Raw genomic sequence first — 16,459 nt, 5'->3', positions numbered from 1 at the left:
GCAAAAAACCTAAAATGGGCAATTTTGATCAAGAACAAAGTTTTTAAACATCATCTGATTTAAACATATATTACAGCTGGGCTCAAGGGCTCACACCTATAATCCCAGCACTTTGGGAGGCCGAGGTGGGTGGATCATGAGGTCAGAAGTTCAAGATCAGCCTGGCCAACATAATGAAACTCTGTCTCTACTAAAAAATACAAAAAATTAGCTAGGCGTGGTGGTGGGCGCCTGTAATCCCAGCTACTCGGGAGGCTGAGGCAAGAGAATCACTTGAACCTGGGAGGCGGAGGTTGTAGTGAGCCAAGATTGCGCCATTGCAGTCCAGCAGGGCAACAGCGCAAGACTCCATCTCAAAATAAATAAATAAAAATAAAAATAAAAATAAAATAAACATATATTACAAAACTAGAGTTAGGCCAGGCGTGGTGGCTCACTCCTGTAATCCCCGCAGCTTGGGAGGCTGAGGTAGGTGGATTGCTTGAGTCCAGGAGTTCGAGACCAGCCTGGGCAACATGGTGAAACCCCATCTCCACTAAAATAATAAAGGGAAAAACAAAAACAAAAACAAAAAAACTAGCAGGCATGGTGGTACATGCCTATAGTCGTAGCTACTTGGGAGGTTGAAGTGGGAGATTCACCTGAGCACGGAAGGTCAAGGCTGCAGTGGGTCAAGACTGTACCACTGCACTCCAACTGAGCAACCACAATGAGACCCTGTCTCAAAAAAGAAAGCTATAGTCATCAAGACAGTGTGGAACTCATGTCAATATAGGCAAACAGATAAATGAGACCAAATCGTATAGAGAAGTAGACCTATAAACATATGCTTAATTGATTTTCAACAAAGGTAAAATGGCAATTCAGTGCAGAAAGGATGGAAAAAATGTCCTAAAACAACTGGATATTCATATGCCCAAAAAAAAAAAAAAAAAAAAAAATCCATCCATAGCTCTCACAATGTAAGAAATAACCCTAGACCTAAATGTAAAACCTAAAATTATTAAACTTTTATAGCTGGGCACAGTGGCTCATGCCTGTAATCCCAGCACTTTGAGAGGCTGAGGCAGGCGGATCACCTGAGGTCAGGAGTTTGAGACCAGCCTGACCAACATGGTGAAACCCCATCTCTACTAAAAATACACAAATTATCCAGGCATGGTGGTGCACACCTGTAGTCTCAGCTACTTGGAAGGCTAAGGGAGAAGAATCGCTTGAACCTGGGAGAGGGAGGTTGCAGTGAGCCAAGATCATGCCACTGCACTCCAGCCCAGGTGAGACTCCGCCTCAAAAATTAAAAAATAAATAAAATTATGAATCTTTCAGAAGAAAACTTAGAAGAAAATCTTTCTCAGCTACAAAACCAAAAACACAATCCAGAAAAGAAATATTAATAAACCAGACTTCATCAAAATTAAGATCTGCTCTTTGAAAGACACTGCTAAGAGAATGAAAAAATAAGTTACAGACTGGGAGAGAATATTTGCAAATCACATATCTGAGAAAGAGCTTGTATGCAGAAAATATATATGTAACAAAACAACACAGTTTTTTGTTGTTGTTGTTGTTTTTCAGATAGGGTCTCACTCTGTCACCCAGGTTAGAGTGTAGTGGCATGATCAAAGCTTACTGCAGCTTCAACCTCCCAGGCTCAAGCAATTCTCCTGCCTCAGCCTCCTGAATAACTGGGACTACAAGTGTGCACCACCACACCCAGATAATTTTTGCCACTTTTTAAAAATGGGGAAAAATATTAACACTTTACCAAAAAAACATGAATGGCAAATAAGCACACAAAAAATATTCAACATCATTAGTCATTAGGGAAAATGCAAACCAAAACCACAATGAGACTCAATTAAACACCTATTACAATGTATAAAATTAAAAAGATTTGCCATACCAAGTGCTGGCAAGAATGTGGAGCAACTGGAAATTTGATACATTACTCACAGAAACGTAAAATGGTACAACCACTTTGAAAAACACTTGGGCAGTTTGATAAAAAGTTAAATATACCCATACAATATAGGCAGGGTGCAGTGGCTCACGCCCATAATCCCAACACTTTGGGAGATCACTGAGGTCAGGGGTTTGAGACCAGCCTGGCCAACATGGTGAAACCCTGTCTCTACTAAAAATACAAAAATTAGCTGGGGATGGTGGCAGGTGCCTGTAATCCCAGCTACTTGGGAGACTGAGGTAAAAGAATCTCTTAAATCAGGAAGCAGAAGTTGCAGTGAGCTGAGATGGTGACAGCGCACTCCAGCCTAGATGACACAGCGAGACTCTGTCTCAAAAAAATAAAAAATAAAATAAAACATACAATGTAACCCAGCTGTTCCACTCCCACATATTTACCCAGGAGAAATTAAAGTATATGCTATACAAAGACTTGTACACAAATGTTCCTAGCGTCTTAATCTGTAATAACCAAAATCTGGAAGCAATCCAATATCCATTAACAGGTAAATGGATAAACAAATTATATCTATACAATAGAATACAACTTAGGAATGTTTAAAAGCCAGCTACTACAGGCTGGGTGCAGTGGCTCATGTCTGTAATCCCACCACTTTGGGAGGCCGAGGTGGACAGATCACCTGAGGTCAGGAGTTTGAGACCAGCCTGGCCAACACGGTGAAAACCCGTCTCTACTTAAAAAAACACAAAAATTAGCTGGGCATGGTGGCGCATGCCTGTAGTCCCAGCTACTTGGTAGGCTGAGGCACAAGAATCACTTGAACCCTGGAGGTTGAGGTTGTGGACAGCAGAAATAGCGCCACTGCACTCCAGCCTGAGCAACAGAGTGAGACTGCATCTCAAAAATAAAAATAAAAAAAGCAGCTACTAGCATATGTTATGACATGAATGGACATAAAAACATTATGCTAAGTAAAAGCAGCTAAACACAAAAGACTACATATTCCATGATTCCATGTTAATGCAAAGTCTAGAAAATGCAAATTTATAGAGACAGCAGATCAATGGATGCCTAGGACTGGGGGTGGGAATAGGGATGGCACACAGGAACTTTTGGATAAACGGGGACAAGGGAAGTTTTGGGGGTGACAGAAATGTTATCCAACTGTACTGCAGGAAAAAGGGAAAAAAAAAAGAAATGTTATCAAACTGGATTGTAATAATGATTTACAACTCTAAGTATTTACTAAAACCACTGAATCATATGCTTAAAAGGAATGTTTTCTTATATAAATTATACCTCAAAGTTGTTAAAAAGAAATATGTGTGTAATATATGATTCAATTTATTTAAAAATTACAGACAATCTATAATGACTAAAAGCAGATCAATTTCCTACAGGAGGGGGTGAGAAGGACAGATTACAAAGGGGCAGAAGAAATGTTGGAGTTGATACATACATTCATTATCTTTTTATGGTGATGGCTTTATAGAGACAGATATAAATAAACTAACCAAATCGTATACTTTAAACATGTACAGTTTATGATATGACAATTATACTTCAAAAAAGCTGCTTTCTAAAAGTATGGCGCCCACAGAAGAACAAGTATTCCATGTGGGTGGAGTGGAAAGGAGAAAGGAGTAACAAAAGAGCCATTCATGCACCCAAAAGCATATTTATAACGGTTGCACAATGTCCATTTTCCCCTCATTAGACAGACTGCTTTCATTTTTTTCATAAAATAAGTATCATCTCACCATTGTGTGCAAAGTTTTATTTAGAAACTATTGCTTTAGACAGATTCCCAGAAGTAGAAGAACAGTGTGACTATTTTAAAGTTAGGCAGACAGATTTTCATTTATTAAAATAATTTGTTTTAAAGAAAAAGCCTGTTTATCATTTTTAAAAAATTATGTACTGTATTTTTAAGGAAACAGAAACAGCAGACATGGAACAAATTATTTTATTTGAGAAACTATGAAGTAGGCTGGGCGTGGTGGCTCACGCCTGTAATCCAAGCACTTTGGGAGGCCAAGGCAGGTGGATCACCTGCGGTCAGGAGTTCGAGACCAGCCTGGCCAACATGATGAAACCCTGTATCTACAAAAATACAAAAAATTAGCTGGGTATGATGGCGGGTGCCTGTAATCCCAGCTACTCGGGAGGCTGAGGCAGGAGAATCACTGGAACCCAGGAGGCAGAGGTTGCAGTGAGCCGAGATTGCACCACTGCACTCCAGGCTGGGTAATAAGAGCGAAACTCCATCTCTAAAAAATAAAATAAAATAAGAAAAGAAACTATGAAGTAATACTAAAAATGTTTAGGGGATAATAAAGGGTTGGGTGGAATTTCCTTGAGCAATTTTTTCTAGCACTGGGTAGAAATCATAAAAACGAAACCAATTCTGAACAAACCATATGTCATATAATCACTGCCCAGGTGGATACATCTGTTTCTTCTTCAAGAAGTCTTATTCATAATGATGAAAGGTTTCGATTCATATTCTCTTTCTCCATCTCTCCAATTCTCTTCTCCTCTTCCTTCTTCCTTTCTCCTTGCCTCCACTCTGAGGCCACCCTCTCCAAATTAAGTAAGCCAGGCCCAGCAATTAATGTCATAATTAAAGATAACAAAACAAAACTCTCCATCACCATCTATTCCATTTTAAGTAGGAGTCTGTAAGGCCACACACAGGATGTTCACACTTACCTGGTCACATAATCACAATCCATATGGGGGTCCTCCTTGGTAAGGCACATGCTATCCTAGTATCTACTTAATATTAAATAACAATTTATAAAAATTCAGCTTTCAACACATTGATTTGAGACACAATGATATTGAAATAAAAACCCACCACTGTCACTAATAAAAATCCTACCAATGGAAAGGAATGTCTTCCTGCAGTAGCAAAGCCAGTGGGGTCTAATGACACACCACATCCCAATTCTCAGCAACTAAAGCTGAGACTGGAGCATATGACAGGGTTTATCTTTATAGAAATTAATTAAAAGTTAGTCTTCTGAGAGTCTCCTTACAGAAAATAAGACCATCCACTAAATGGGAAAGAGAGGGATGACACCTGCGGTGTTAACAAGAGATGGTCAAGTTCTGCCAGTTAGTAAGGAGTTGTTAAGGGACCCACACCAAAATCCCCACCAACTCTTGCTTTGTAAGTGCTACAGACTGAATGTTTGCGTTCTCCCAAAATTCGTATGTTGAAATCTAGCTAACCCCCCTAGTGACGGTATTAGGAGGCAGGGCCTTTGGAAGGTAATTAGGTCCTGAAGTTGAAGCCCTTGTGAATGTGATTAGGGCTCTTAGAAAATGGACCAGAGAGAGTTTGTCTTCCTCTTCCACCATGTGAGAACATAGCTAGAATGCAGTGTCTATGCAGACTGGCCCCTCACTAGACACCAAATCGGCCAGCACCTTCAGTTGGGATTTCCCAGCCTCCAAGCAACAGTGAGAAATAAATTTCTGTTGTTTATAAACCATCCAGTTTATGGTATTCTGTTACAGCAGCCTGAATGAATTAAGACAATAAATTAGCTTACAAAGTAGCCAATAAACACAATTTCAAACTCACTGTACACAGCAAAAGCTAGATAAGTAGATTAAAGAATCAGAACTATTAGGAGATTAGAGGAGAAAATGGGTAGTCATGAAGGGAAAAAAAATAAGGAAAGGGTGTTGTGGTCCAAGAACTAACACAACAAAAACAAACAAACAAGTAAAAAAAAAACCAAAAAAACAACAACCTGAAAAACAAACCCAAAACAACAACAAAACATGAAGGGAAACAGCACTGCTTAGGTTTCTGTCATCAGTTTCGTAAGGTTATCCCTCTGTTGCTGCCCACACCCCACACTCTATCTTCTGATAAGAGGTAAGCTCAGGCCTTACATGGAGCCAGCACAAGAGTTCTCAGTAAAAGAAGGCAGCAGACGGCTGTCTGGGTGGTTGGCTCATTTATCCTCTAAGTCATTTATCTGTTTCACAGAAAGCCACTGGCTTGCTAAGGGTCAAAATGCCGTGTGCGATTATTGACTGGAAACAGGGAGCTGATGCTGTTAGAGAGGAGAACACTTCAGTCTTCCTGAAGCCAAACCTTACACGCAGGGATACCTAAGTGGACTTTCATTTCCTGCACTCAAATAAAGCACTTTTTTCTCTGCCACATAGCAGGATTGGCAGCAATTAATTATCAGAACTGCTTAAACTGTACACGTTCTTATAACGTACACAATTAATTGGCTGGACTGCTTATACTGTACACATTCCAGGACCCAGTCAACAAGCCTCTGTGCTCCTCCTGCAAACAATTCAGAGGTTCATGGTGCAGAAAGGGTGCAATACCTAAACTAAGCAGGACAGGCTTGTCCCTCTTTAAGCTGAGAAAGGGGAATAAATTGATGACATTCCTTTCTACTTTTGGAATTGCAAAAGGTCCACAACATCTGCCTTTGGATTCAATATATGTATGTTTCCAAAAGAGTGAAAAATGCAGACTGACAATCCAAATGCCTTTGCAGCTCTGCAGGCATTTCAGGCAAGACAAAAGCAATTTATGATATAATTTCTCTCCACTTTGAATGCAGAGCTGCTTGACCTACCTTAGTGAAAACAGCACAAACTAGAAACTGGTGCTGCTAGCCAGTCATCCCTAATTAGAATGAGATCTGCAGTGCATACTTTTCTCTTCCCTTCCCTAGTGCATTAAGCAGAAGTTTGAACTCCCAAGTTCTCTCCGAAAAGAAATGCCAAGGCAATTCTAAATGCACAAGGCAATCTTACCACCTTTCCAGAGCTATACATGGCCTTCAGGGTAAGAAGCTAGCTCCTAAGCCTGATATATAAGGTCAAATATAACTTATCTGAATCTGAAGATTTCACTTTGCCCCATTTTTTTTTTTTTTTTTTTTTTTTTTTTTTTTTTTTTAGCAATACTTGCAGTTCTCAATATGTAATGCCAAACTTTGTAATACCTCCATGCAACACTGCATGCAGCAAAAGCCCACTCCCACTCCTGGGGTTCATAGTTCAAATTCAACATTCCTTCCCTCATGCCTACCCACTCTCCATATTAGACCACAAAGGTCTTGAAATCCTATTCACTAGCAGCAACTTCTTGCCACTGCCCACTGATGGTAAACTAGAAGAAAGAACTCTCTATAGCCAACACATCCTCAGGATCTTCCTTCCAGCATACACCTGAATTCTGTAAGACCCAAGTTTGAATTTTCATCATCCTCCAGGAGACTGTCAGATCTAAATCTACCATATTTCTAACTTTACTGGTCCATTTCTAATTTCACTGGCCATAATTATCCTATAGTATGCTGGAGCTATTTTCTTTGCTGCCCCTTCCCGATGTCCTCTGCAAACCATTATTCTTCTACCTCCCTGTAAAATCCTCTTCTCCTTTGCCATCTTGCTGCCACTTCAACTCTCATTGCAGCTAGAATCTCCCAACTAACTCGTCACTCTTCCTATTTTACCAATGACTTTGACATCTGGCTTTCAAAAGTCCTCCTCATCCCAAGTCCTACCTGAACAGTAAGAAAGTTAAGATGACAGGCCAGGTGTGGTGGCTCACGCCTGCAATCCTAGCACTTTGCGAAGTTGAGGCAGGCAGATCACCTGAGGTCAAGAGTTCAATACCAGCCTGACCAACATGGAGAAACCCTGTCTATACTAAAAATACAAAAAATTATCTGGGCGTGATGGCACATGCCTGTAGTACCAGCTACTCAGGCGGCTGAGACAGAAGAATCACTTCAACCCAGGAGGCGGAGGTTGCAGTGAGCCAAGATCGCACCATTGCACTCCAGCCTGGGCAATAAGAGCAAAACTCCGTCTCAAAAAAAAAAAAAAAAAGGACTGAGTCCAAACAGAATCAGACTGCCTAGATTCAAATCTTGGTTCTACCATATACCTAGCTGGGTTGCCTTGGTCATGTTCCTTAACTTTTTTTCCCTGAATTTCCTCATTTATAAAACAGGAACGGGTGGGCGCAGTGGCTCATACCTGTAATCCCAGCACTTTGGGAGGCAAAGGCAGGCAGATCACGAGGTCAGGAGATCAAGACCATCCTGGCCAACATGGTGAAACCCATCTCTACTAAAAATACAAAAAAAATTGCTGGGTGTGCTGGCACGCCCCTGTGGTACCAGCTACTCAGGAGGCTGAGGCAGTAAAATCACTTGAACCAGGGAGGCAGAGGTTGCAGTGAGCAGAGATCACGCCACTGGACTCCAGCCTGGCAACAGAGTGAGACTCCGTCTCAAAAAAAAAAAGGAAAAAAAAAACGTAACAGTAATAGTAATTCACAGCATTTGTTGTATAGATTAAGAGTTAATACATGTAAAGGGTTCTGAATGGTACCTGGCATATAGTAAACGCTCAGTAAACAACAGTTAATGCTGCTATCATCATCATCATCATCATCATGGTCACCATCATCATCATTAAAGACTACCTCAATGTCCACAGGGGTAACTCATTTAACATGTTCTTTGAGCTTGCTTGGTTCTTTTAGCTCCCTGCCTCCAATAAACTTCTTCTCCACTCTACCCCAGCAACCCTCAACCCTCGACAGCTCACCCTAGATGCCACCATCAGAACTTCTCCACCTCCAAAATCTTAAATTCAAATATTACATACTCTGACCACCACCACCTCCTATCCTTCCAGCACTCACAATTACCTATTCCTCCTACATGTGCTTCCCATCATGGTAACCTCTAAATGCAAAACTTGTCTACTTCTGTAGCACCTTCCTATCCTTGCCTCTTTCTATACTTTGTCCTACTATCTCTCATCCACTCTTTTTACAACAGCCGCAATTTCCATACTTCATTTTCCTTCTGTACAAACTACCTTAGCAAAGTTCCTATCTTGAATGAATCAAATTATCAGGCTTTTCTTGACAGAGCTCCTGAGAGCTACTGAGGAGAATCACACAACTGTAAAGATCAGCACCACAGTTATAAATGCATGGTCTCCATCTTCAAGGCTACCCAGCAATCTTTCTATTTCCTTACCTAGTGTGCCATCTTCTATCCTTCACAATGGCTATTTTAGATCTTTACCCCACTCCCTAAACCTCTGATTTTCCTGTCTATGACCCACTCACCCCAATCCCACCTACCTCTGTTTCTACTCTTCATAAACGATCTATCACACTTAAGAATAAACAGGAACGAGATGAGAACGACAACAATTTCCTTCTACTCAGTATATAAACCCACCCTAGCTGTGTCCTACCCAATCCTTTCTCGCTGTCACAGCGAAGGAGGTATCCTGATTAAGACTCATATTGTACTCAGTGCTCAGTATTCTAACCCTCCTGCCCTATAAGGCAGTGGTTCTCAAAGCATGGTCCCTGGGCAGCAGCATTGCCACACTCCAGGAACTTTTTGGAAATGAAAATTCTCAGAACACACTCCAGACCTACTGAGTCAGAAACTGTGGAGTTGGGGCCCAGCAATCTTTTTTATTTCCATCTCCTCAGAGCAAGAAACAAAGACCAATTTATTTTTAACAAGGCCTCCAAGTGAGTCTGATGCATGCTAAAGTTTGAGAACCACAGCTCTAAGGGATTATTCGTTATTTATCCCTTTTCCTGTCTTTAATCTCTTTTTAGTACAATGGTTCTCTTGCCTGAAGAGCCTCCTATTTTACTAGGCCACATACAGTTGGCCCTTAAACAATACAGGCTTGAACTGTGCAGGTCCACTTATGTGTGAATTTTCTTGTGAATCTACCACCCGAGACAGTAAGACCAACTACTCCTCTTCCTCAGCCTACTCAACGTGAAGACAAGAAGGATGCCTGTAAGATGATCCACTTCCACTTAATGAATACTAAATATATTTTCCCTTGGGATTTTCTTTTTCTTTTTCTTTTTTTTTTGAGACAGAGTCTTGCTCTGTCACCCAGTCTGGAGTGTAGTGGTGCAATCTCAGCTCACTGCAACCTCCACCGCCTGGGTTCAAGCAATTCTCATGCCTCAGCCTCCCAAGTAGCTGAGATTACAAGGTGTGTGCCACCTTGCCTGGCTAATTTTTGTATTTTTAGTAGAGACGGGGTTTCACCATGTTGGCCAGGCTGGTCTTGAACTCCTGACCTCAAGTGATACACCTGCCTCAGCCTACCCCAATGCTGACATTACAGGCATAAGCTGCCATGCCGGCTCCCTATGATTTTCTTTTCTTTTCTTTTTTTTGAGACAGAGTCTTACTCTGTTGCCCAGGCTGGAGTGCAGTGGCGCAATCTCGGCTCACTGTAAGCTCCACCTCCCAGGTTCACGCCATTCTCCTGCCTCAGCCTCCCGAGTAGCTGGGACTACAGGCGCCTGCCACCATGCCCAGCTAATTTTTTGTATTTTTAGTAAAGATGAGGTTTCACCGTGTTAGCCAGGATGGTCTTGATCTCCTGACCTCGTGATCCGCCCGCCTTGGCCCCCCAAAGTGCTGGGATTACAGGCATGAGCCACCTCAACCAAACGATTTTCTTAATAACATTTTCTTTTCTCTAGTTTACTTTAAGAATACAGTATATAATGCATATGACATACAAAATATGTGCTAATCGATTGCTTATCTTATTGGTAAGGCTTCCAGTCAACAGTAGGCTTTCAGTAGCTACATTTTGGGGGATTCAGAAGTTTATGCAAATTTTCAACTGCACAAGGGGTTGGCATCCCGTTCCCCACACTGTTCAAGGGTCAACTGTATATTCTCGCCCTTTCCAGTCTATTCACCACATAGCCACTATCCAATTATGTCATTCCCTACTTAAAACTCCCTAATGACTTCCCACTGATCTTCAGATAAAAATCAATTATTTTAATAAGGCCTCAAGGTTCTGCATACCTCTCAAGACTTCTCTTTCACCACCAGCTCTCTTTTTCCGTTTGCCCAGCAAGGCCAGTCTCTCTCAATTTCTTGAGCTCGCCATACTCTAGGGCACCTAACACATTTTGAAATTATTATTTCCTCTGCCTGAAATATTCTTTTTCCCTGTTTCTTTTCCTAATTCCTACTTCAAATCTCAGCTTGAACTTTCTTTCTTTAAAGTGGCCTATCCTGACACCTTAGTTGTTTTAGGTGCCTGTTGGATGCTTTCACAGCACTCTGTATTTACCCTCTCGTTACCCGTATCAAGCTTATAATTATTTAATTATTAGAAATGTAATATTCCTTGCCAGAGTATAAGCCTTGTTATGGCAAAAATCATATTCATCTTATTTATTGTAATATCCCGAGTACCCAGCTTAGTATAGTACCTTGCAAGTAAATGCACAATGACTATGACTGAGCCTTTACAGACACTGTGGCTCTGTCCAGAATGGATTTTTACTATCATTAACCCCACCCCAGTACAATCCTACACATCCTTCCAGAAATGTTAAAAATCTCTAAGAAGTCTTACCTGCACATATACACCACTTGCCTGCTCAAGTGAATCACTTCTTTGTGTTCTTACTGTATTGTGTACATAAGTATGTTAAAGGAATAATTACACACCACTGTAATACCTATCTTCATGTATCAGTCTCCACTAGATTATAAACTCCCTGAGGGCATGAACCATTCTTATTCACCTTTATATCTCTAAGGCTTAGAAAAGTACCTGACATTGACAGTAGGTATCCATAAATGTTTATGGGCATATTAAATCTAGGATTGTTCTCTAATATTTCACTAAAAAGTTTTTTTCTTATTATTAAATCTGGGTTCCAATTCTAGCTATGGTACATGATCACTGGCAAATTGTTTAACCTCTCTGGGCCTCAGTTTTCTCACCAGGTAAACAGGGCTAATAATACCTACTTGGAAATATTGCTTTGAAAATTAAACAAAATGACACAGTGCAACAATTAGTACACAGAGTGCCTGGCATGTGGTAGCCCACTCTGGCTTCAACTTGATAGAGACAACTAGGACAAAACAAATACGAAAATAAGTCACAGCAATCAAGGAAGACTGAGCAGAGAATGAGTCATTCCTTTTAATCATTTTCTCAAGGAGATCAACAATGAAGAAACATAATAAGCAGAATAAACTCTACTGGTGGTAACTCCCTTGGCATATACAGCTTGGTGAGAATTCACTTCAGAGACCTCTTGGCTAATGGCCACATCCTGCTCCACAGCCCAGCAGGTCAGATCTTCATCTGTGGTACCAGGCATGGTTAATTCTGACTGGAATAAATACTACCTCATAAAGAATGTGTTTACAGGCGAGAGATGGAGGAGGAGAACTTGACTGTAACCACATCAATCAACTGTTTTGCAATCTGGCAGAAAATACTGCAGAATGGTTGGTGGATATTAACAGCCACACAACTATACTTACCTGTAGTCAAGAACCAGCTTAGACTAGATAATGAGCAGCTTTCTGCATTTACCAAAACAATGGTCAGACCTACATAGAATGAACATCTCTAGGGTCAAATTACCCTTCGTACATCTGGGCAGCACCAACGAAGCTGACACCAAGCAGCTTTATATATACACTCCTCAGCCTATGAGTACTGCCAGCAAGCATCAGCTTCATTGTTCATGTACACCAAATATAAGAGCAGATTTAACCATTTCTCTGCTCCTTATTCATAGCATGCTTACCTCTGCAGAGCCACTGGTAGTCAGACCACCTAATTCGCTGGAGTCATTCACTTTAGAATGCTGTGTCACTATAGGTGTAACTACTTCACTGGGACTACCTCTCTTCTGAAGCTTCCTGATTAAGCTCTGCTGGTCACTGGAAGATACAGCAGGTCTGAGTGCAGCTCTGGGTGGGCTGTGCCTCCAAGATGCCCAGTTCCAACCTAGCCCCAGAAGATGTGGTACATCATCTTCAGGTAGAAAGCCCAAATCATCTGCAGTGTGGAATTTTTTTAAAAACACCAGCATGGAATTGGAGGAGTGTGTCCTAAAAGCCCGGCAGCTCTGGGGCCTGCTGCAGTCTGCCTGAATGCACATCCCTTCTAGCCACCAAAAGACATGGCAGGCAGAGTCCTGGCAGCAGGCAGCCCAACATGACTGGAGAGAGGGGGTTCCTTCAAGAAGCCAGAGGTGATTTTCTCCCCCAGATCTCAGGCCAACTCCAAATTGTGTCTTCCCCTGCTGGCACCTGCTCTCACTGGCATCTAAAAACAAAGAATGAAAACATTTTCAGATGAAATAAAAACAGAGACTAGTGCTCCATAAAGAGCCCTGAGTACTAACATTTGAGGCTATTTCGAAGACAAGTTTTTAAGAGGGTGAGAAAGCCATCTAGTGAGTGGAGCAAAGGAAGTGAAAGAGAGTGTTTTTTGTCTTCGGATATTTTAGGTTCTAGAAATACTGCTCCACATTCATTAATGGTTCTCTTTCTCAATGAGTTCCTGCCATAGAGACCCTTTACACAGAATTTCAGTTCATAAACAGGAAAAAAAAAAGAGGTATTCTGATGGAAGCATATGCAGGGAAGTGGCAAGTTGGGAGGAAAGGGGCAGAGTCCCAATACCTGATGATCTCCCACTGACCTCCAAGGTATTTCTCAGGGACAATGTGAGAACTGTGGGACCAGAAGAACAGGCAGCTGAACAAGTGGAATATTTTCCCCAGCAAATTGCCAGCAACACAGACTGAGTACTCTGAACCTCATGCAGGTTATAGGCACATTCATTCTTTAACCAATCATTTGCCAAAGTCAAATGGTTTTGCATATCATAGTATCAGCCAGAGTAGTAGTCAAGATTACCAAAAATTTTAAACACGAGAGCAATTCTGCTAGAAAGAACTTCCTAATGACAAGTCATGTCATGATAAGAAATAATGGAACATAAGTACAACAGTGACATGCTATGGGTAACCTAGATAATATAGTCCAAAATTCTGGCTAATGCTGCTTATGGATAAACTTTGGACTGTTTTAATTATTTCAGGTATGGCATTGATTTTTCTGAAAGAGTATCTCACCTCTGTTTTCTTAGATGAAGTCAAAACTTGTTCTAAATGAAAGTGATTATGTGAGTTCATTTTAAAGTACTGGCTCTATAGGTGTCTATTACCAGTTATTATCAGGATTATATAGAAACAGAGCCAGGGTGAGGCAAGAGAGGTGCCTCAGGCACAACATTTAAGGAGGTGCTCACTTTCAGAATCATTCCAGTGCAGGGTTGGCTCACAGGACCTTCATAGTGAGTGCCTCTTTAAATTCTGCGCTCTGGGCACCTCTCTCCTTACCCTAGTCCTGGCCCTGGGGTTATAACATAAAATATATGTTAAAACTACATCGAAAAAATATGCAATAGAATCAAAACACTGAAGATATGGATAATCATGTCTGCATGTACACACAACTGAAAAGAGCTCTAACGAAAGCAACTGACAATCAGCCAAAGCCAATCTGACGCCCACAGAACACTTACTAAATATCCAACAGACTAAATGTGGAAACTAATCAACTGAAAGAGAAAAGGAAGATAAAGGCAAGCTTCTAGACTACTAAGTCAGGAGCACTATGGAAGCCAGCACTGGCACCAACCTACCACCAGACCAGGCAATTTAGAAGGCCACAGAAAACAGAACTTCCTTTAAAAAATATGAAGAAATAGCAACTACGGAAAAAAAAATTAAGCTACCAAGAGATACAGAAATACCCCCTCATTTTTATTCACCTTTCCACACAGGCACCAATAGTAAGAATCTTGGTAATAGCTAACTGAGTGAATAGACTTTGTTGAAATCAAATTGTTATATCAGTAACTACTATTTTTACCTTTATATCAACTTTCCCTCATTCTTCTCATAATAATTTTCTCATACTTAAGAGGTCAACACAGATGAAAACTATCTGTACTTTTTTGTAAGTTGATATATTATTTAATTTTTAAAAATGCAATGCAACTTCCACTTCTGCTCTTGAAGAAGGAATTGCTATGGGGCTTGCCTTCCCACCATGAGTAACTAGAAAACTAGACAAAATATATAAAGCTACTGTTTTTAGACACTGGACAACATACAGTGCAAGCCTGTGATCACTGAGAGTAAGGAAACAAACCAGGTGAGCTCTATGAATCCCTTGGCTTTCTGCTGGAGGCATGCTCCAGACTGTGGCACAGGTGAGGAGAAGGCAAGCATAATAGGACAGCTGCTAAATTGGGTGGACAGAGTTCAGGGTGACTGGTAGCTAGAATGTTTTAACAAAGTACCAGAAAGGAGGAAGCTACACAGTGAAAGAGCTCCAGAAATCTGAACAGTAGTCACCTTCAGTTTTGGCTGAACACTGATTTACCAAGGTATAGGTTGAAACTGCATAAGGGAAATTAGAAAATATTTTGAACTGAATGAAAATAACACAATATATAAAAATTTGTGAGATGCAGTTAAAGCAATGTCTAGAGGGGCATTCATAATTTCAAACGCTTATTTCATAGAAGAAAAGTCTATAAAATCAATGATTTAGAGAGATACATGGAGAAAATGACATGTGATGACAGAGGCAGAGACTGGAGTAATACAGCTGCAAGCCAAGGAAAGCCAAGGATTGACAGAGACCACTAGAAGCTAGGGGGAGGCAAGGAAGGAATTCTACCTCCAGTCTCCAAAGATATCAACCCTTCTAACACCTTGATTTTGGATTTCTAGCCTCCAGAACTATTAGCATACACAGGGTTCTCTGCTTTTATCTGGGAGACAGTTCAGGAGACAGATGGCCCAGATCCAGGGACCACTGACATCTGGGGATATGGCTGTGGCCTGTACCCAGGTTGAACGGGGATACCCTAATACACTTAACAGGATGTGTACAGCCATGTGATGCTGGAAACTATGGGAATCTTAGGTCTGTGGGCTTCTCTCTTTCAAACCAAAACTAATCATCCAACTGCAGCAAGGAGTAGAGCCTGGACAGAGGCGTCAGAATTGTGTCAGGTACCTCTGCAGTCCCAGAGAACCGGTTTGAAACAAAGATCTTAACTCTAAAGCAAAATACTCTGAAGTTCTGCAAGAGCAAACAAAAAGCATCATGATAGAAAGAGGCCTGGATTGAGAGGGAGGAGGCTCCACAGAGACGCAGTGCTATAAATGCAAAGAATGTGGGAAAGTACAATTTGAATACAACTCTTCCTCTTTTTAGCCACCAGAGCAATCATACTAGTGAGAAACCACATAAATATAAAGAATGTGGAATAGTCTTTATGAGCAGACTATCCCACTATCACCCCTTTCAAATCATCATAAACTCACACAGGCGAGCAACTTTATAGATGTATTGAATGTGGCAAATTCCTCAAGCACTCAACATTTACTAATCATCAGAGAATTTATTCTAGAGAGAAATACCATAAATGCAATAAATGTGAAAAAGCTTTCAGAAAAAAACTGTCCTTTCTTTTTTTTTTTTTGAGACGGAGTCTCGCTTTGTCGCCCAGGCTGGAGTGCAGTGGCACGATCTTGGCTCATTGCAAGCTCCGCCTCCTGGGTTCAGGCCATTCTCCTGCCTCAGCCTCCGAGTAGCTGGGACTACAGGCGCGCAC

General features: G+C 41.1%; 1 protein-coding gene across 5 annotated transcripts in view; it reads right to left on the bottom strand.

Moving 5' to 3' along the window:
• Nucleotides 1-16,459, bottom strand: part of KIAA0319L (KIAA0319 like) — a 128,952-nt gene that overhangs the window by 61,431 nt on the left and 51,062 nt on the right. For 4 of the 5 annotated variants that reach the window (XM_073007504.1, XM_073007503.1, XM_007979453.3 and 1 more), the window contains exon 3: nucleotides 12,561-13,084. The exons of the other annotated variant lie outside the window; for it this stretch is intronic. In XM_073007504.1, the coding sequence (XP_072863605.1) occupies nucleotides 12,561-13,084 (524 nt within the window). The remainder of the gene's footprint in view (nucleotides 1-12,560; nucleotides 13,085-16,459) is intronic. 5 annotated transcript variants of the gene reach the window in all.

Source organism: Chlorocebus sabaeus, chromosome 20 (assembly GCF_047675955.1).
Source record: "Chlorocebus sabaeus isolate Y175 chromosome 20, mChlSab1.0.hap1, whole genome shotgun sequence".
Lineage (NCBI taxonomy): Eukaryota > Metazoa > Chordata > Mammalia > Primates > Cercopithecidae > Chlorocebus > Chlorocebus sabaeus.
Note: the sequence above shows the minus strand (reverse complement) of the source record. Positions and strands in the feature narration are given on the sequence as shown.